A 19,547-nucleotide genomic window follows, 5' to 3' on the forward strand; every position below is an offset into this window, starting at 1 on the left:
AGCGACCAACGGTCCAGTCCCGTCCCTTGAATGTCGGCGCACTGACCACCCGACTCACTAAAAATTGTCAGTCAGTCAGTGAACACTCAGTGAAGGTGCTCGGTGCACCCTTAAAAAATCTGTCGCAGCTAACGGCCCTCCCTGCGGCGTATTTTGTAGGGACGCGCTAAGACCCAATCGGGCCTAGCGTCTCAAGCTCCATCCAGCGACGGAGCTCAACGCAAAAAACTCCAGCCCCAAGGAAAGATTCCCGTCCGACAATCTCGAGCATCAAACCTCGTCGTCCCAAAAATAATCCCGCGTCCCGTCGCCTCTTCCCTTTTTCCTTCCCTCCCCCCCTCGAGTCCCCGTCGAGTCTGCTTCAACCCGTCCAGCAATTGAACGCAAAAGTCAATTGTCCGACGTCTGACGGTTTCCTCCACGAGTCTTTTTGGAGTCGAATACCCCTCGATATCTAAACCCACCTCCGTCCAGTCTCCCTGCTTTCGCGCCCGCGGAAGCTATTTCATCCAAAATGATCTCCACGGTCCTCAGAAGGCGCGTGCTGCCCAACACTCTCGTCCGCAGCACCCAGATCCTGAGATGTTACGCCTCATACCCCCCGCACCAGGTCATCAAGATGCCTGCTCTGTCGCCCACCATGACGGCGGGAAATATCGGAGCCTGGCAGAAGAAGCCCGGTGACAGCATCGCCCCCGGTGATGTCCTCGTCGAGATCGAGACCGACAAGGCCCAGATGGACTTTGAGTTCCAGGAGGAGGGTGTCATTGCCAAGATCCTCAAGGACGCTGGCGAGAAGGATGTCGCCGTCGGTAACGTAGGTCCAACCCCAACGGTGCTCCATGTTTGCTGTCCTCCGTCGCCCTCGTCGCCGCCACTTTCGCTGCCACTGTCTCCAAATGTCTGCACACCAAGCTGATCGCCATGTCTTTCCGCACAGCCCATTGCCATTCTCGTCGATGAGGGCACCGACGTTGCCGCTTTCGAGGGCTTCACAGCCGCCGACGCCGGTGGTGACGCCGCTAAGCCCGCGCCCAAGGAGGAGGCCAAGGAGGAATCCAAGTCCGCTCCCACCCCTGCCCCCGAACCCGAGTCCGCCCCAGAGGACAACAGCCCCTCCGGCAAGCTCGAGTCCGCGCTCGACCGCTTCCCTAACGCTTCCTTCGGCGCCATCACCCTCGCCAAGGAGAAGGGCATCAACATCAAGGACGTCAAGGGCTCCGGCAAGGGCGGCAAGATCACGGAGGAGGACGTCAAGAAGGCCGCTTCCTCTCCCGTCGCCGCCGCTGGCCCCGTCGCCTCCTACGAGGACATCCCCATCTCCGGCATGCGCAAGGTTATCGCCTCCCGCCTCCAGGAGTCTACCCAGAACAACCCTCACTTCTACGTCTCCAGCAGCATCTCCGTTAGCAAGCTCCTCAAGCTGCGCCAGGCTCTGAACAGCACCGCCGACGGCAAGTACAAGCTGTCCGTCAACGACTTCCTGATCAAGGCCATCGGCGTTGCTTCCAAGAAGGTCCCCCAGGCCAACTCCAGCTGGCGCGGCGATGTCATCCGCCAGCACAACACCGTCGACGTCTCTGTCGCCGTCTCCACCCCCACCGGCCTCATCACCCCCATCGTCACCGCTGTCGAGGGCCGTGGCCTGGAGGGCATCTCCACCGAGGTCAAGAAGCTCGCCAAGCTCGCCCGCGACGGCAAGCTCAAGCCTGAGCAGTACCAGGGCGGCTCCATCTCCATCTCCAACATGGGCATGAACGACGCCGTCGACAACTTCACCGCCGTCATCAACCCTCCCCAGGCCACCATTCTCGCCATCGGCACCACCAAGAAGGTCGCCGTCCCCGCCATCACCGAGGAGGGCACCGGCGTCGAGTGGGACGACCAGATCACCATCACCGGCAGCTTCGACCACAAGGTCGTCGACGGTGCCGTCGGCGCCGAGTTCCTCAAGGAGCTCAAGAAGGTCCTCGAGAACCCCCTCGAGCTCCTTCTGTAAATGGATGACGACAAACTGAGTTGCGTGATCGTGGCGGAGGCTTGATGAGTTTTGAGGCGTATCCGGCGTGGGAATTATAGACGTTCAGGCCGAGGACAGGATACGACCTGTGGTTTGCGAAAGGGAGGAAGAAGCGGAGGGTGCAGTGAAAGACGGTCGAGAATACCCCTGCATACGTGTCAGGGACCTCGGCAACGGAACGACGACCTACCACAACCTACTTCCCGTGTACAATGATCTCCTGACTAATGCTGCATCTCGGGTGCGGAAGAGGTTTCTGTCTTGTACATTTGGTCTCCTTTTCCTATTTACCTAGAAATCAAGCAGTTACCTTTGAGCTAAACCCCATCGGAATGTTCCGCTTTTGTGTCTGTGGTGCCAGATTTGTGACGAACCAGGCGTCGAGGGGAATGTGGGCTAACCGCAACCGGCCAGAGATCGGATGAACTTGTCGCGGTGATAACAGATTTGGCACGTGGGATGCGCAGTCGGGGGAGCAAGACGACACCCTGAAGGAAGATGAGCTGTTTGGATGAGCATTGCGGTGTGCAATTAACTTGATCTTTTTGGGATGTCAGCCGTCCAATGCCCATGCACGTATGATAGACACCAGCGAAATGCCTCTTGACTTCTTCATTCTCAGCACCATATTCCAAGATTTTCAGCAGCGAATATCAAGTTGAAAAAACACATGTGACCCCACAACAATTTCTATTCTATGAGAGCACCTATTTACTACATGTAACTTCAAGACATTACCTCTAGAGCACTTCTGTCTATATATAAGTCCAAACCAAAGTCCTCCACCTTAGACCTTTCCAAGCATCCCTTGAGGAGTAAACGCCTTCGCAAGCAACACCAACAGAGCGCCAGTCATACACATGACACCGCTGAAAATAGACACCTGCTCAAATCCCCCGTACCGATCCAACAGAGCCCCATTCACCGGCGGCCCCATCAGCGCCGCAAATGACGCCAGCCCCGTGCCCATCCCGATATACGTGCCCATATCTCTCACATCCTTCGGGCAAAGCGTCATCGCCACGGCGCCACCCGATATAATCGCCCCCGAGCAAAATCCAAAAACCACCGCAAACCCGATGATCCCGCTCTGCGTCGTCGCCGCGGGCCAGCAGAAGATCATCACGCCCGTCGACGCGCCCGCGAAGAGCAGCGCGTTGAGCTGGCCGACCTTGTCACCCATGATACCCGGGATGACGCGCCCGAAGACGGAGGCGCCGTTGATCATGGCGATGAGGTACGACGCCAGCGCCTCCGTTATGCCGTGTAGGATGCCGTACGTCGGCAGGTAGAAGAGCGGCACGAACATGCCGATGAAGAGGAAGAACATGGATGCGACGAGCGTGACGTACAGCTTGTCCTTGAAGGCCGCCGGGAGGAGGAGGCTGGTGCGGCGCGGGGGCAGGCGCGCTTTCACGGTGAGGGAGGCGAAGAGCAGCGCGGGGACCATGATGAAGCCCGTGATGCGGACGGACCAGCCGAAGCCGAGGGACGAGTCGTTGAGGAGTTTGGAGAGGACGATGGGGTAGATGATGGCGCCGATGGAGGAGCCGGTCATAGCGAGGCCCATGGCGACGCCGCGGCGCTTGCGGAAGTATTGAGGGGTTGAGGCCATGGCGGAGAACATGAGGATGCCGGAGGCTGTGCCGTGGAGGATGCCCTGGGCGAGCATGAATTGCCAGTATTTCGTGCAGAGGGACGTCATCATGATGGCGAAGAGGTAGACCACCGCCGTGGGACGGATGACCTAGCCTGTGTTAGTTTTCGCCATCTCATTCGTGAGGATGAACTTACCCAGGCACCATATCGGTCAAACAGCGGACCTCCGAGTATCGCCGCGAACAAACCCAGAAACACCTGCGTAGATCCGATCCAGGAGACGGCATCCGCAGACTTGTCGGAGAACTGGTGGAGGGTGTAGTATGCTTGGAAGACGCCAAAAGTGTTGGAGTAGCCTGATGTGCAGAACAAGATGCAGGCATTTCCTATCGCCACGAGCCATGCCTGCAGACCTCCCTCGGGGAACTCGATGTCATCTTGAGACTTGGCTGGGATAGTTTCGGTGGCCGCGGGTGCCTTTTCAGGGTCTCCCTTGGGTAGTGAGATTGAAGTTTGACTTGAGATGCTCATGTTGTTGTCTTTTCTGAAAGCAGTGTTGTTTGTATCGTAATATTTGGATTGTTGTAATACCCCAAGAACAAAAACATTTTCATCGTGAGGAAAGCCTCCGTTATATACAAACCAATTTTCTATTCATCCAGCCTTACAGATCTCGACATGCCATTGCGAAGTTCCCATTAACACAAAGAAAATGCGAATATCTCTACAAATCCACTAGTCTCAGGCATGCGAATCCTTCTCGGTCAACCGTGTAAGTCGGCAAATTGCCCTCGGCATTTTCGAGGACCGCCCATTCGACCAATTGGAGACCTCCAAAGCTCGGTGTATGGCGGGCGGAACACACCACAGACGCAGAAATCCCGACGACATCTCGGGGATAAGCACTAGCATCACCCATCTTCAACACCCTAAAGCCCGACTTTTCCTCGTCAACGACGCGTCGTTATCTGATCATCTGATAAAACTATGCTTCAAGCGTTTTTCATGCTCCATTGACAGCGGCCCACACGCCCAGGCAACAGCAATCCTTCTAATCCCGCCCTCTCCCTTCGGGGCTCAAAGACAAAAGGCCGAGCAACCCACGCCGCCGGCCCCCCTTCTCTGTTATCCCCCATCTCACATCACCACCAAGCTTTTTTTTTACTGTCCACCTTCGGAGAGATCTTTACGACTTGGCATCGCGGGATAATGGAACCCCCTACCCTACCCATCTCGGCATCGGCGCAGAAGAAGCGTCGCAGACCCGCCTTGGCCTGCGAAGCCTGCCGCCGGCGCAAAGTGCGCTGCGACAGGAACTTGCCCTGCGGCACCTGCGTGCGCTCCAAGAACGCTCTATGCACATACACAACCCAGGCCGCGACCAATACCAACACCTCAACCCTGGGGCGGAAACACCGGGACGAAAGCCCGAAGCACGGGTTCCCCCAATCCGGCGCCGCAGCCTTGGCCCTCCCCGAGCCCATCCTGTACCAACCCCTGCCCACTCCGCGCCACTCGGCCCCGTCGTCGACGCGGGCCGCGGACTCGGACGACCCATCGCCGATCCATATCCCCGTGCTGACCGCCAGCGCCGGGGAGCACTCTGGCCCGGCGGATTTTGGGCTGTGGCAGCCTGTGATCCAGCCGCGGCCTGCTCCGGTTGCTGCTGTGCCCGGCGGGAGTGCGAGGGACACGGCGTCGACGCCCGGGAGCAATAGTAACCATGGCTCGTCGTCGACTGTGAACTCGCTCGTGGACAGGGTGAAGCAGCTTGAGCAGCAGTTGTCTGATTTGATGGTGAGGGGCGATGACCGGGATGAGACGACGGCTGTGGAGAGTACGGTGATGAGGGAGGGGTTGAGGTACAGCCGGGGGTGTGTTAGCAAGACGAGGTTCTTTGGACAGAGCCATTGGATGAATGCGGCTGATATGGTACGTCTTTCGTCTTTTCGCTAATTACACCGGCATTTCATTCCAGTCATTCTCCCTCTTTGCTCTTTTGACACCCCAACGTTCATCCTTACCTCTTATGTTCTGTTCTTATCCTTCTTCTATCTTCTCATCATTCTCTTCATCCGAACTGTTGCCTTCTGCTGCTGCAGCTCTTATGAGCTGTCCTGATCAGCACTCCTTCTCTTCACGTATCCCATTCCTCATCTTGGCTCACTTGGCCAAATCTCTGCTTTAGCTCTTCTGTTTTGTGTGTTTTCTTCTTATACCCAAATAATTTATTTCCCATCCGTCTCATCATTTCCCGTTGATACGAGTGTCTTGAGCTGTCCTGATGAGCCAACAGATCTTCAACAACGTTGCAAGTCCTTTCTGCTCATCACAAACCTCGAAACTTAAACTAACAACATCTAGCTCTGCCGCCTAGTCACTTTCGCCAAGAAGTTTGAAAACGAAAAGACAACCTACCTCTACCAAGGCTTGGAAAAATGCAAAAACCTAGGCCGCATAATCAAAGCCCGCCGCACACCTACCTTTGCCACCATATCCATCGGCAAAAACATGCCCAGCCGCGAGGTTGCAGATGCCCTCATCGACGCCTACCTCCGCACCTTCGAATCCGTCCAGCGCATTATCCACATTCCGACATTCAAGGCGGAGTACGAACGCTACTGGCAGGACCCATCTGGCGTGAACGAGCCCTTCATCGTGCTCATGCAGCTGTGCATGGCCATCGGCGCAACCTTCCACGACGAGCGCTTCACCTTGAGGAACCTCGCCATCCAGTGGTTCTGGGAGGGCATGTTCTGGCTCATGATGCCGTGCGAAAAGTCTCGCATGACCATGACGGGGCTGCAGATCCGCTGCCTGATGCACTACCTCCGCCACACGGCCAACATCGGCTGCGACCTCTCTTGGATCGGGGCCGGCTCGCTCGTCCGCACGGCGATCTACATGGGCCTGCACCGCGACCCCAAGGGACTCGTCAAGATGACGCCGTACCGCGCAGAGATGCGCCGGCGGTTGTGGGCGTCGATCCTCGAGATCGCGCTGCAGAGCGCCATCGACGCGGGCGGACCACCGCTCATCTCGGCGCGCGACTACGACACCGAGCCGCCCGCGAACCTGGACGACGCGCAGCTCGTCGAGGACATGGACTCGGCGTTCCCGGTGCCCAAGGACGCCAAGACCTTCACGCAGATGACGGTGCCGCTGGCGCTGCACGCGACGTTGCCTGCGCGGTTGGCGGTCACGGCGAGGGTGAACGACTTCAGGTCGGACACCGTGTACGAGGAGACGTTGAGGTACAGCGGCGAGCTGAGTTCCGCGCTCCAGAGGATGATGCAGCAGCTCAAAAGCCACCCCGAAATATCACAATTCGCGTCGCGGTACGCGCAGTTCATGACCTACCGCCTCTTCTTCGCGCTGCACCAACCGATCATACCCCTCGCGCTGCGGAACCCGATATACTACTTCTCCCGTAAGGTGTCCGTCGACACGGCCCTCCGCCTCTGCGAGAACTCGCTCCTGACTCCCGGAAAAGACGGCGCCGGGGCGATGAGACCCGCCGACACCTCGGAGCGGGACTTCCTCTGGCTGACGGTCAACGGGGCGGGGGCGTACCGCTCGGTTCCGTTCCAGGCCGTCATGACTGTGGGGCTGGAGCTGATCCACCAGAAGGAGGACGAGATCAAGAACGGGCCGTCAATGTCCTTTGCCGGGCCCGAGTTTCGCGGGATCCTGGACGCGGTGGCTGGGTGGTCGAGGGCGCGGATCAAGTCCGGCGAGACCAACATCAAGGGCCACGCGCTGAGTGTGCTACTCGTGGCGCATCTGCAGGTGCTCGAGGCCGGGGTCGATGACGAGCGGGTCGAGAAGCACTTTGAGAGGGCATGCGAGGAGAGAGTCACGGAGTGCTATGACTTGTTAAAGGAGCTGGTCGGGGATGATGTCCCTGAAGAAGGGGTGGGGATCGGGGCGCCTGACATACACGATTTGGACATGGACTTCGAGGTCGGGACTGACATGTTGGGAGAGTGGGATTGGGATAGCATGGTAAGTTAAGTGTCACGTTACTGGGCATGGGCTGGGCTGACAATGGCAGGATAATGGTGGTTTCATCTCGACCTTGAACTTTGGGAACATTGACATGATGTTTCCCTAAGCTGGCTTGTCTAGCTCGTATTCCAGGGGGCATCGAGGCGGACGCTTGAGATGAACCGCTCCATGCGTTCCACGGAGGGACTAGTATTCCCGAGTCGGGGATCAAGGGGCAAAGGGGGCAAAGGTCTAGAACAGGAGCTTGGGGTGGTTCTTTGTTTGGAAACCTCGGAGACAGGTCTTGGGACCTCATGTAATGTTGTATGCGATACCCGGCTTTGTATCTGATGTTTTTCGTAGAATGGCTTGTTTCAGTGTGTCTGCCCAATATGTGCCCTATCAGCACCAATGCCTCATTCGCCGGACGTTCGCCGTTTGGGCGGATATCGGCGGATGTGACCAGCTGATGGTGTTTCCAGAAATTGGCATATTGCTCTAAAAATGAAAGTTAGTAATAGACTACTAGATAAGCCATGGGTATCCCGTTGTCGGTCTTATTTCCTTGGGGTCAGAGCATTTTAAGGAAGAAGGGTTCAGGCATGAGTGGAAGAGATACCACATAGTAGACTGCGCAAGGGTCATGACATTGCATCTGCAAATGAGAGAGTCCACAGGTCATCTGACCAGCACGCGCAAAAGGTCCTATACCCCGTGGGGGAGTTGCGGTGGGGTTGTTGCTGCGTGGTATTTCCAGCCGCTCTGCCATCGGCCTTATCTTTCGTCCGGGAAGCCCATGCCAAGGAGTGCACATGGCTGTAATGAGTCGGATGAGAACCGTCGGATAATATCATCGGGTGAATTACTGACGTATCAGGGCGATGGACCGTATCAAAGCACGTCCATAAGTGCGATTCAGTTTGTGTTAATTGTTCATTTAGACTAATTACTCGCAACTGTGGTTGACATATTCAACATACAACACGAAGCAGGGCTATGCCTCCGGGCCGTCCGATTAGGGTGGGGAACACGGGGATGTGACAACACTGGGGATCCCGACGTTGGTTCGCCGGATGGCGCCGTTGGCGCCGTTGGCGGCGCTTGGAGGTGCTCAACCTGACGCAGGCAATACGCCAAGGCACGTGAAGTGCTCGGAACTTATCCGTTCTCACGTTGCTTGGCGACTTTGCCGGCGGAGCGTGCATTGTTATGGCACCGCGGGAGCTTACTGCGTATCCATCACAACGGGGTTGATGATACTGTAGATTGGCTTTTCCGAGTGTTCCTGCCGACAGTCCCGTTTCGTCCAGGTATTCATAGATCTTAGTCATAGCGGGCTTTCAGCTGGTTCCAGAGTCCAGACTAGCAAGGTGAATCGTGATGCGATGTGAGGTCTAGACCATGTGCTCAATCATGAGGCAATTGCGGGGAACAATTCATCAAGCCAAAACGCCAGCTCACTGACGATCGGATAATGACCTCAGAACACGATCGGATCATCACTGCAAGACAAATGTGTGGATAAAAAAAAAGTTTGTATTGAGACCGTGTGATATCATTATGAGAGTATTGAGGGTATCTGAAATGGCTCAGACGCATAGTGGTATCAAAACTGTGAAAGATTCGCAGAGAAAGGCTGAGAAAGCACAGCAAACCGAACCGCTCGCTCTCAACTCCCTTAGTCGGGGCACTGCGACTTCAGGTCACCATCCGAACCCGGGCACTGCCCTGAGGCGATGGCCGCTTTACATGAATCCTCAAACTCGTTTCCGCCAAATCCAGTGACAAATTGCATGCGGCCTCCATCTTTCGGTGCTATCGTCGCGCAAATCTAGAGGGTGAGGGTTAGCAGCCGCGCCGAGTCAGTCTTTTTTCTGGCGGTGAGCAACTTACTGTCCACATCATCTTGACTTGTACGGATTCCGGGCTGTCTTTCTCAAAGATCTTTTCGTTTGCTTTGTAGTGTTCACATGCCTTTTGTGTCAGGCAGTTGTTGGGAACATTGTTGATTTTGCAATAGCAGTTGCGGTGCTCATTGGCAAGGACTCTGTGTGACTTATTAGGACTGTCGATCGGTGTTTTTGGGTGCCAAGGGGTTTGAAACACATACCCTGAGATCATGAGCAATGCCAATGTGATGAACTTCCATAGTGAGTTGGTAAACATTGTGATGGTGTTTTGTCTGAAGGTTGCGCTGATCATGGATGGTTGGAACCTAGATGGGACGACGACGGGAGCGTTTGCTATATACCTCGACGACTTGGGAAGCAGCCCACGAGGACAAGAGGACGTGCGTGTGACCACTATTCGCGCTGATAAGCGTGGCGGAGTTTAATTACTACGGCACTTGCCACGGATAGCCTGACTATGATTACTGTTTATCGTATTATAGTATCAAGGATGTCTTGTCGAGTGGCAAAGGCCCCTGTCTCGAGTTGAAAAGGGTGGTGCCTTGTTATTGCGGGGCACGACGTATTTGGCATTGCGGCACGTGTGGTTATGGCAATAAGGTAGAGTTAAAAAAGGTTCTTGGAAGTCGGGGGGTACCTGACTCAATTGCGCGATCGGATGCGCGGACCAAGGGTCTCGACTCAGCATGGAGGGGGAGCGGGTAGACGAACACGCAAGCCTCACTTTAGGATGACAGGAGCCTATCTGATATCTGATATTCGTATTTCCAGATGTTTAGAGCGAACTTTCTTCCACGGATTGCACGGCATCTGGTGATGAAGGGGTAATTGCAGTTGTGGTTCTGTGGTTCTTGGGTGTCAAAAAAAGAACTGCTTTCCAAGCTTGACGCGCGCCAAGCGCGATGGTGATTCACGGATTAATTGGATTTCCAAAGTTTACTGTGCTGCAATCGCCACCAAGAGACTCAAGCCCAAGTTCTACAACCCACCGAAATATGATTCTGGAGTCCGCGGAGATGTAACTCCGGAATTCACCAACATTTGATTCTCAAGTCCACAAGGACCGTCTAACATGTACATGTAACAATTCTGAGGGTATGCGCTTCGTAAACGACAACTAAACAAGCTACGGTTGACCTCCAGCCAAGTTGGTCATTCACGAGTATCGAGATGGATTCATCTCATTTTGTCTTAAGCAGAATTCGCCTGAGTGCAGGCTTCCATCCTCTGCGCGTTAAACTCATGACCCTCCCACATGTATGCTCCCCAACCCTCCCAACCAGAGATAACCTTTTCGTTTGGCAGAAGGTCGCAGCTGCCTGGTTGAATGCCGATGCGGAACTTAAATGGCTGAGGGTCACTGCCGAAGGTGACGTTGACTAGTCCGTTGGTGTTGCCGTTGTCGTCTTTGTAGGTTACGCTGCTGCATTTGGTTCCGGGTTGCAAGTTGCCCTCAATTCCGCATCGGACAACTCCTGCGGCTTCGTCCCATTTGAGCCACAACCAATTTGTGTCGGCCCAGTGGTCACCCCAGCAGCAGTCAGCTGCCGCAAGGGCAACCAAAGAGGAAGTGATAAAAATTTGAATGAGTGAAATGATATGCATCGTGAGGTGGCGCTGAAAATGTTTGGCCGTAAAGACTGTGGTGATGGTGGTGGTGGTGGTATGTTTGTTTGAGAGGTCGCAGATCAGCAATTCTCTGTAAGTGAGTGTGGTTGGTATCGCAACAATTGTTGAGGGGAGGGGCCCGACAGATAAGGGCTGGAAGAATCGCCGACTGACACTCCAAGTGAGAGGCAACCTTATTCCATCTTTGACAAACATCCACAGATAGCCCGAGTGACAGCCCTATATGAATTCTATATTAGTTGCCCAAGGGAATCGTAGTCATGACCTGGTCCATTGTTAATCTATCAGATACATGCCATTATCATCTGATTTCGACTTATTAGCATTGGAGCGCGCCCTGCATGAAATTGTGTGCCTGGAAACAGGGTTAGATGCTGTAATAGAGTTTCTCCAGACATGGTTGCGTAGGGATCGCCGTTCATGAATCGAGCGCGCACCAGGCACAGCCTCGACTTCAGACGGATTTAGGAACCACCCGCGGAGCAGTGTGTCAGAGCCGGCCTTAGCAACTCAACTATAGACCCTCTCTGTCCCATCCAGCACTTCTGTCAAATACCCCAACATCGCGGATCTCCATTCCTTCTTATCTTTGATCCACGCGAATGTCACGCCTATTCAGTCTTTATCGAGTGTCGACATCATGATTTTCTTCAACATCGTTGCGCTGCTTGCGCTAGGCGCAATTGCTTCACCCATGCCATTTGCACAGGAGATCGAGGTGCTGGAACCTCGGCAGGATGCGGGATCGCAGAATGTTACCGTTGATCAGTGCTCTTTCTTTTCTGCAGACGGCATTCTGCCCGAATGCTGGCAAGTTCTCGAAATGAACAACCACCTCAACGTATGCCGAACAGCAAATATTTAACGCATTTGGGACTGTGCTAACCGCTTATCAGTACTGGTGGTCCAACCATTCGGCGAAATGCGAAGCTCAGAACAAGGGCTTTGCGCAATGCTATTTGGATAACGCCGTACGGACAGCCCTATCTATGACCCTGCCAACGTTGCATGTTGTTATCTCGATCTGACTTGAATCGCAGGGCTTGATTACATGGCAATGCGATTTTGTGGCCCTCAACGCATGCACCCCGCCTCCCAGCGGCAAGGATGCAGGCTACGCCTCTTACCATGACTTCTACGTGAGTACTTCACATTATCAAGGCTGTTTAACAAGTCCTAACAGTCATCTAGGTTATCTGGAACATTTACGGTTAGTCATCGTCCTATCGATGAGATATGTTTCCTGGCCAGGCCTACTAACCCGGCGCATCAGCCATCAACCTCTTTTTCACCAACTACCACCAGTCTCTCCTGCAAGGACAGGCTGCTGCTATGTATGTTTCCTCGCCAAGCCTTCGACATATCTGTTTTAAGTAACTTACGTGTCGAATTAGCGGATCGGTCGCCGAAATTGTGAAGACCGTTGCACCGCCAACAACGAAGAATCCCAAGACGCCACTCTTCGCTCCGATTTATGCTGTCAGTATCGGACAATTCGCCGTAAGTGCCAATTAGACTTGTCAGCGCCAATCAAGCAGTCACTAACTTTCATGGACATGGTAGGCCTTGGCCCCTCTTCTCGGAAATTTTGTGGGCGCCAGTATGATCTTTGCTTCCCTCCTGGGTGTCCTCGGTGGTGGAGCTGGTTTGTTCAACGTTTTGTTCCCACAAAAGCAGCAGTACGACGTCCCTTGGGAAGGTCTCTCCGATGCCCTCGGAGTTCATGTCAATGACTACCAGAAGCAAGTCGGAGAAGCCTTGACGAAGATCCAAACGGACTTCACCACGTTTTACGCTCTCGTCAACAACGGTGGTTTTAGCCAGGTAAGACTCGATAGCGATGCAATTAGTTCTGAAACCACCTACTGACGATTTAACTTCAGAGACTCAACACCAATGTCCCTCAGAACACCGATTTCATGTACCACAGCCTGAAGAAGTGGGTATTTAACCAGGCGCTGCAACAAGCAGGCTACTTTGCTGTTAAGAAGTACGTTACAAAAGATGACCTGATTCGGCTCCTGTCAAACTAACCTTGCTGTAGCCCTGCCGTCGACCCTACACAGATTCCCATCGGCGCGTACGACTGTTCCAAATTGGGTGACAAGGGCACTTGCGGTCCTCTTTGGCACGACGGAAAAGACACATACGGTCTGGCCAAGGCAAACGGTACATTGAAACCCCTCGACATGCATGTGAATGCGATTTGACTAACTCCGCATCAAGACATTGGCATGGACCGCATGCAAGAGATTCTTGATACCGCATTTTCCAAGAACTGGACGACCCCGGCTGAGCTCTACATCGACGCCCAGTCTTGCCGTGGAAAGAATGGCTCCGAGGCATTTGACACACAGGACATGACGCTGAGCTGTGTGGTGAGTAGCCTATATCCTTTCCAGGCTGCTGTAAACAAACTAGCTAATTGCAATATCCTCCCAGTCCAATCTTCCCGTCTGCGAGTTCAACTTTGACTACAACCCCTACGAGACCCTCTGGGCCCGCGTCAACCCGCCGATGTTCACCAACTGCCCTAACATGAGAGGCTATGGAGTTCCTCCCTACTACAGCGATGACGTCGGAATCCCGCTGACATATGTCGGCCCCTTCTTGGTGAGTAATTTCCAGTAGCATTGCGTGCTGATATTGAACACTACTAATGCGACAATATTAGATGGCTAAGGTGGTTTACAACGAGAAGAGCGGTTGATCTGGGTCTTCGCATTTTCACAGGCGTTCAGGCATCATTTAAGGTAGAAGGCCATCTGTCTTGTCGATAGTTTTGGATCATTGGATCATGCTCGTGCCACTGCACAGGGCCACAAGTGGACAACAATCGGTTGTACAAGGCCAGGGCCTTAGATACCAGCAACCTATTAATTCCGATACCCTTCTTGCAAATTCCAGAGTTAACAAACAACTGGTTGAATCCCTTTTTCTCAAGTGTGATCAATGTTAAACCCACACAAGGCTCCTAGATTTCAACATTTTTCAGACGCACGTAACACTGCGTAGGTTCCCTCGCAAATCTCTGTATGCCCTCATACCCGTTCAATTCAGCTGGTAGCGGTAAGAGTCGAAAGTGCCAAACGATGAGCGCAAATTCAATCTTCAGTGTTTGCAAGCCCAGCCTTTTGCCAAAGCACCCGCGCGGGCCCAATCCAAACGCTAGCGTTGGGCCAGCCATAGGATCAAACACCCCATCACTCTCGTCTTTTGCATTCCCATCATTCTTGAGCCATCTCTCCGGCCTAAAAGCAGCAATATCTCCGTCAGCCCATGCGCCGGTCAGAGCCTTGTTCTGGTCGCGGCGTGCACCGGGGCTGCGGGAGTTATCGTCGACAGGCATATTGTGCTCAAGATATCCGGGACCATTGGCCATGAGGAAGACGTTTGTACCCTTAGGAATATGTCGGCCTAACACTGTAGTATCCTGCAAAGCTTCGCGAACGACAAAAGCAATTGGTCCCGAATGACGCAAGACTTCTTCAACCATGGCATCAAGGTACGGCACGTGAGCCTTGATGAGCTCTTGGTATGTAGGGGCCCTTTTCTCTTTGACGGCTTCAGGGAGCGCGGCACGCAGAGCATTCCGCAGACGATCTTGACTTGCTGGGTTATCGGCCAAATACTTTACCCCCCAGGCCATGGCAGTAGCTGATGTATCATGACCAGCCATCATGAAACCGAAAAACTCGTCGAAGATGGAACGCTTGTAGTAGTCCGGCTGGCGATCCTCTTTGACGGCGACTTCTCTCTCCCGCAAGAGCACTGAGTGAAGTGCGCTCCAAGGCTCCGTTTTCCCGCCCTCAATGAGTTGCACCGACTCGGTGATTCTATCACGAATGTAGCCATCCTTGACAGCTGTAGCCTTTTTCATGTAAGGGAACTTGCGGAGAACCCAGGATGTGAGAACTGGTGCCGGTGACAGCTGCGTGTCAGTAACTGAGTTGGTCAAGGCGAGGACGGCAGCGAAAAGGTCGGGAATAGTGCCTTCTGCAAAAACAGTCTCTTCATCCGTGCCACCGAGAATTTCCGGAGCTGAGTGTTCCACTGCATTCAGTTGTTGCATAGTAATACTCTGCGATTCCGGAAGTCCGAACGAGGACGCAAAGATGGAATCCAGTGCCGCATGGGTAATATCATGGTGGGCCGAGAACGGTCGTCCCTTAGCCTGCTCACACTTGACTTGCCACACCTTGATCAAAGTGCTGATTGATTTATAGACCTCTGGGGCGCTGACTTGAGTGATGAATGTGGGCGCCATCAAATGATTGATCAGGTTACGGGGCCTCTTGAATTTCGGATCGGCAGACCGAAACTGGATATGCTGTTCCGGCAGAATCCCTCCGATGAGTTCGCCAAAGAAGCTACTTCGGTCAAACTCCTTTCTGCGAAGAAGGATGTCTTGACTCTCGAAGGGATCGGTGAGAACCACCCAAGGAAGTGACCCAGGCTTGATGAATGCTTGGATAATTGGGCTTCTGTGGCGTGTCGTCAGGGACGTGAGCCAGCAGAAAATGCGTTTGGTTCGCAAGACGTATCCCATCATCTCGGGAATATCCCCGAAAACATGGCTCGCTGCTTTCTCATTATACGGTATTCCAGCGAGAGGCTTGGGTAGGAGGACGCGGCGGATGGCGATAAATCCGAGGAGGATTGAAAAAGCTGTGAACGTCCACCCGTTGAGGAACCAAGAGCCCCAGTACATCTCAATGTCATCCATGATCTTACGATTGGGGATAAAAATCAGAGAAAGAGCGAGGAACCATGGAGAGTTCAAAATTTCATCTATTTAGCCTACCGGAACGGGGACTTTTATAGGACAACATGGAGATTCACCGGAGGACTTTGAAGTAATCACCTACCGATGATTGGTGGACAACATCCGGCTTACATGCAAGTAAGACGACATCCCTGTCTGATGAGCCATCGTTAAACCCTTAATCTACAAGATGTTCGGAACGCTCCGTTATAACCTGACCCATCTCCCTCGTGTACACGTAATTGCCAAATTTGAATTCGCATGCGACGCTACCAGTCTTGCTGATTTATCGTCCTATCACTATGACAAGTACACAAAGTATCAACCTCATGTGTATTTTCTCAAATTCAAATCCATTCGACTCTCATAGTATACATAAAGTAAGGAAAGTAATTCAATTAAGAAAGACGCGGAATTTTCTTCGATCTATGATGCGCCCGCTTTCTCGTTCGTGATCATGCCATGCCCGTCGCCCAGACCCAATTCCCTCATTTGCACATGCATCCAGACCTTGAAGAAGCACAAATTTGCAAGCCCCTAGCCAATGCTAATCCATGAAATGCGGTAGATTCCAATGCGATGCCTAGGCTGCAATACGCTTACGCAAGCCAGAGTCAGTTTGCTGGAAGGGAGCATTGGCCGAGTAATCACCCCATGAGTCACAGGTCTGGTCGATGTCGCTAATCTTCATGGTGCTGGCGATATCGTTTGAGCGCTCGAGGAATTGAACACTCAGGCCCTGGCTGACATGCCATGCAATGTGACAGTGGAAGAGCCAGGCTCCCGGGTTGTCTGACTTGAAGGCAACAACGAGCCAGCCACGACCGGGCAACTGTGTAACGTCGCGACGGGTCGGGTTCTTGAAGTTGAGCTTGGACGTGTCTGACTGCGCGTTGAAGCGGACACCATCACCACGGCCACTGGAGGCAGGCTCAGAGTGACCAAGGATGTAGAAGTCATGGCCGTGAAGATGCATTGGGTGAGGAGCAGGGAAAAGATTCTCAATAACCCAGTAGGTCCACTGCGAAGTGTTAGTCACACGACGAATCCGTTGATAGAGAACTGCTCACCTTGTTTTCGTCAGGAACCTTGAAAAGGTTGTAAGCCGCGGGGTAGTCAGTCTTGTTTTGAGCGATATACTGCAACGTTGGGGTATCCCAATTGATGTCCATGTTCTGGCCATTGACCTTCCAGTAGACCTGCTGACTGCTGGTGGTTCTGCTGGTGTCGACAGTGACGTCAAGCGTATCATCATCAGTCTTCTGGAAGCCGTTTTGGTCTACGTCGACACTGTACATGGGCTCGAAGTCCGTCTTGTCCTGACACTGAGCGTCCGTGATGGCCTTGCCGGCGTCCCGGGGCAACGCCTTGGTGCTGGCACCTTCATACTGGAAGATCGAGGCAGGCTTGTTCATGTTTGAAGTGCCGCAGAGCCTGTTGGACGGGAATGACACGTTGAACCAGTAGGCTCCGGGGTCCTGATCAGCCTTGATGATGACCTCGTAGCGCTGGCCGACACTCAGGTACAGCGAGTCTGTCTCGAAGGGCTTCACAGGTACAAGATCGTTGTTGACAACCGTCATCTTGTGGTCCACAAGTTGAACGGAGAAAGTGTTGTCGACCGACATGTTGATAAGGCTGATCTTATGAGTCTTGCCCGGCTTGAGTGTAACCCGAGAGTAGTTGCCGCCACCGTTCTTGTTGACGTTCGTTCCGTTGAAGAGGATGTTGTCACTAGCAGGGACAGCCGCAGGCGCGGTGAAGCTAGCTCGAATCTCATCGGCTCCCTTGTAGTACCAATCTGTGAGGGTATAGACACCCAAATCCTCATCCCAGTTCGCCGACGTAGGGCCGTTGATCTTAATGGCACCGACGATACCGTTGGCGTACTGGTCAGAGAAATGAGAGTGGTACCATGAAGATCCGTACTGCTCTGCCTTCCATTTGTATGTCTTGCTTGAGCCGGGCGCGAGGGGGCATTCCGTAATGCCGTTCACACCATCATTGACGTTGTTGTTGAACATACGGAGACCGTGCCAATGGATTGAAGTACTGCGCGGCGTTAGTTTTGTCAGATCAACATGAGAATCTGGTTTCTGCGTACCCATTTGTCCTCAGGTTGTTGACAACCCGCACTTCAACATGATCTCCCCAGTCAGCTTCAATCGTCGGGCCAGGGAAGGCACCTTCAAAATATTTAGCAACAAACTTTCATCAAATTAAACGGCTATAGGACTCACCGTTGATGAGCATCGCGGTGTTCTTGTTCATTCCATCTCCACCCGTGAAGGAAGTGTGCTCGGTGAGCACCAATTCGTACTGAAGATTCTTGTTAGCACACCAGCCGCTGGCTAGTTAAAACTTTTGATCGGCCTACTTGGCGAGTTATTCCAGTATCTGGAGTCTTGTCCTCATAGGCAGTGTTGATGTCAAACCCATCCATCCAGCAGCCTCTGCTATCGGGAGCGTTGCAAGACTTATTGACCGGTTCCGGTGTATTAGAGGCTGCAGGAGCGCTAGGTGCCGGGGCATTCGGGGCGCCCGATGGTACAGAGGGCGAAGATTGTCTCTTTGAGACACCATTACCGGAGGACGACTGGGGTGCCGCGGCGGCTAAGCCGTACAGAAGGAACACGACGCCCTTCGAGAGCGTGGACCTCATATTGATGGCGTATTAAGCAACAGTGATATGAGAATGTTTACTCGACGTCTGGTCGTGACACTGTATCTTGGAAGTGTGAGCTGATTTCGTCTACGTTCTCATGAAGAAGATAGAGGTGAAGTTTGCTTACCCTAAGCTGCTCAAACGTCTGATCCAATTACAGACCGATCAATCTTCGATGAACGAAAGAAGAAGAAAGAGGGAGGCAAGCCACGGAGAGATCTTCCAGAATCCTCAACTTCAACGGTCGATCCAACCTGTAGATAAGGTCAGAAGCTGGTCCTTGGCGGTGGCCAACACGCGATTAACCTCGAAAGCACGGTCTTGTCGTTCGGGAATGACCCGCGGTCTAGCCTTGTTTTGTCGTCCTTTGCGAAGAACCGGTGGATTTTGCGCCGCTCAGAGGAGCCCTGTTTACACCCCACGTACCAGCAGGAGATCTTTATACCAAGAGCCCGGATATCTTGTTTCAACATTCGGATCGGCAGTGATATCAGATGGTGTTCCAGCCAGTCTGATGGCGAGGATTGAGCGGTGCAGTTGCGGTTGGTGCCTTGTCAAGTCGGTCCCGAGCCATGATCGCCGCCTTGGTAAACGGTTCGACGTGCCAGTGTCAGATGTCTTTTCTGCCTGGCTGTGTGTAGCGCGCAGGTCCGACTGAGCGGCAAGTATGCGCCTGTCCTTGTCGGGTAGTGTCATGGACCCGACAAATTGAGCATGCAAGGCAGAGCAGGTTCAGACCAGCCTGCAGGTCGCGAGGCAATCTGGGCATGAAGCTGTATGCGGCAAGAAAAGAGGGACGCCACCATGCAACCCTCGGGCGGCTTTCGGGTTCGTAAGGGTTCCGCGGTGATGATGGCTATATCGGCACACAGTGGCTCATCTCGCAGAAGGAGCATCCGTTGCATGATGAATCATGAATATGTACGGTGCTGTACCCGTTCATGAACGCCGTTAAGCGCGCTCTCTTAAGCG

The 19,547-nt window shown here is 53.5% G+C and overlaps 8 protein-coding genes across 8 annotated transcripts; 3 read left to right on the top strand and 5 right to left on the bottom strand.

Annotated features, from left to right (window-relative positions):
* Positions 1 to 514: 514 nt before the first annotated feature.
* On the top strand, positions 515 to 1,999 carry GCG54_00014056 (Dihydrolipoyllysine-residue acetyltransferase; the record flags this gene model as incomplete). Its single annotated transcript, XM_045413898.1, has 2 exons — positions 515 to 817; positions 941 to 1,999. 2 exons carry the CDS (start codon positions 515 to 517, stop codon positions 1,997 to 1,999), a joined length of 1,362 nt encoding a protein of 453 aa, XP_045269002.1.
* Positions 2,000 to 2,807: 808 nt separating this feature from the next.
* Positions 2,808 to 4,150, bottom strand: GCG54_00014057 (Aspyridones efflux protein apdF; the record flags this gene model as incomplete). The annotated part of the gene is made up of 2 exons (XM_045413899.1): positions 2,808 to 3,767; positions 3,815 to 4,150. 2 exons carry the CDS (start codon positions 4,148 to 4,150, stop codon positions 2,808 to 2,810), a joined length of 1,296 nt encoding a protein of 431 aa, XP_045269003.1.
* Positions 4,151 to 4,828: 678 nt separating this feature from the next.
* GCG54_00014058 (Transcription factor lepE) lies at positions 4,829 to 7,733 on the top strand (the record flags this gene model as incomplete). Its single annotated transcript, XM_045413900.1, has 3 exons — positions 4,829 to 5,551; positions 5,984 to 7,624; positions 7,674 to 7,733. 3 exons carry the CDS (start codon positions 4,829 to 4,831, stop codon positions 7,731 to 7,733), a joined length of 2,424 nt encoding a protein of 807 aa, XP_045269004.1.
* Positions 7,734 to 9,284: 1,551 nt separating this feature from the next.
* On the bottom strand, positions 9,285 to 9,772 carry GCG54_00014059 (uncharacterized protein; the record flags this gene model as incomplete). Its single annotated transcript, XM_045413901.1, has 3 exons — positions 9,285 to 9,437; positions 9,500 to 9,653; positions 9,717 to 9,772. 3 exons carry the CDS (start codon positions 9,770 to 9,772, stop codon positions 9,285 to 9,287), a joined length of 363 nt encoding a protein of 120 aa, XP_045269005.1.
* A 935-nt stretch (positions 9,773 to 10,707) lies between these two features.
* Positions 10,708 to 11,121, bottom strand: GCG54_00014060 (uncharacterized protein; the record flags this gene model as incomplete). The annotated part of the gene is made up of 1 exon (XM_045413902.1): positions 10,708 to 11,121. One exon carries the CDS (start codon positions 11,119 to 11,121, stop codon positions 10,708 to 10,710), a length of 414 nt encoding a protein of 137 aa, XP_045269006.1.
* Positions 11,122 to 11,785: 664 nt separating this feature from the next.
* Positions 11,786 to 13,855, top strand: GCG54_00014061 (uncharacterized protein; the record flags this gene model as incomplete). The annotated part of the gene is made up of 12 exons (XM_045413903.1): positions 11,786 to 11,986; positions 12,042 to 12,116; positions 12,186 to 12,284; positions 12,337 to 12,355; positions 12,419 to 12,479; positions 12,540 to 12,645; positions 12,709 to 12,969; positions 13,029 to 13,135; positions 13,190 to 13,314; positions 13,372 to 13,523; positions 13,588 to 13,758; positions 13,820 to 13,855. 12 exons carry the CDS (start codon positions 11,786 to 11,788, stop codon positions 13,853 to 13,855), a joined length of 1,413 nt encoding a protein of 470 aa, XP_045269007.1.
* Positions 13,856 to 14,119: 264 nt separating this feature from the next.
* Positions 14,120 to 15,871, bottom strand: GCG54_00014062 (Cytochrome P450 1A1; the record flags this gene model as incomplete). Its single annotated transcript, XM_045413904.1, has 1 exon — positions 14,120 to 15,871. The coding sequence occupies one exon, from the start codon at positions 15,869 to 15,871 to the stop codon at positions 14,120 to 14,122; it is 1,752 nt and encodes a 583-aa protein (XP_045269008.1).
* Positions 15,872 to 16,493: 622 nt separating this feature from the next.
* Positions 16,494 to 18,572, bottom strand: GCG54_00014063 (Laccase-1; the record flags this gene model as incomplete). Its single annotated transcript, XM_045413905.1, has 5 exons — positions 16,494 to 16,931; positions 16,981 to 17,962; positions 18,015 to 18,096; positions 18,151 to 18,229; positions 18,288 to 18,572. 5 exons carry the CDS (start codon positions 18,570 to 18,572, stop codon positions 16,494 to 16,496), a joined length of 1,866 nt encoding a protein of 621 aa, XP_045269009.1.
* Positions 18,573 to 19,547: the final 975 nt, after the last annotated feature.

Source organism: Colletotrichum gloeosporioides (genome assembly GCF_011800055.1).
Source record: "Colletotrichum gloeosporioides strain Lc1 chromosome Unknown consensus_14, whole genome shotgun sequence".
In the NCBI taxonomy this organism is placed as follows: Eukaryota; Fungi; Ascomycota; class Sordariomycetes; order Glomerellales; family Glomerellaceae; genus Colletotrichum; species Colletotrichum gloeosporioides.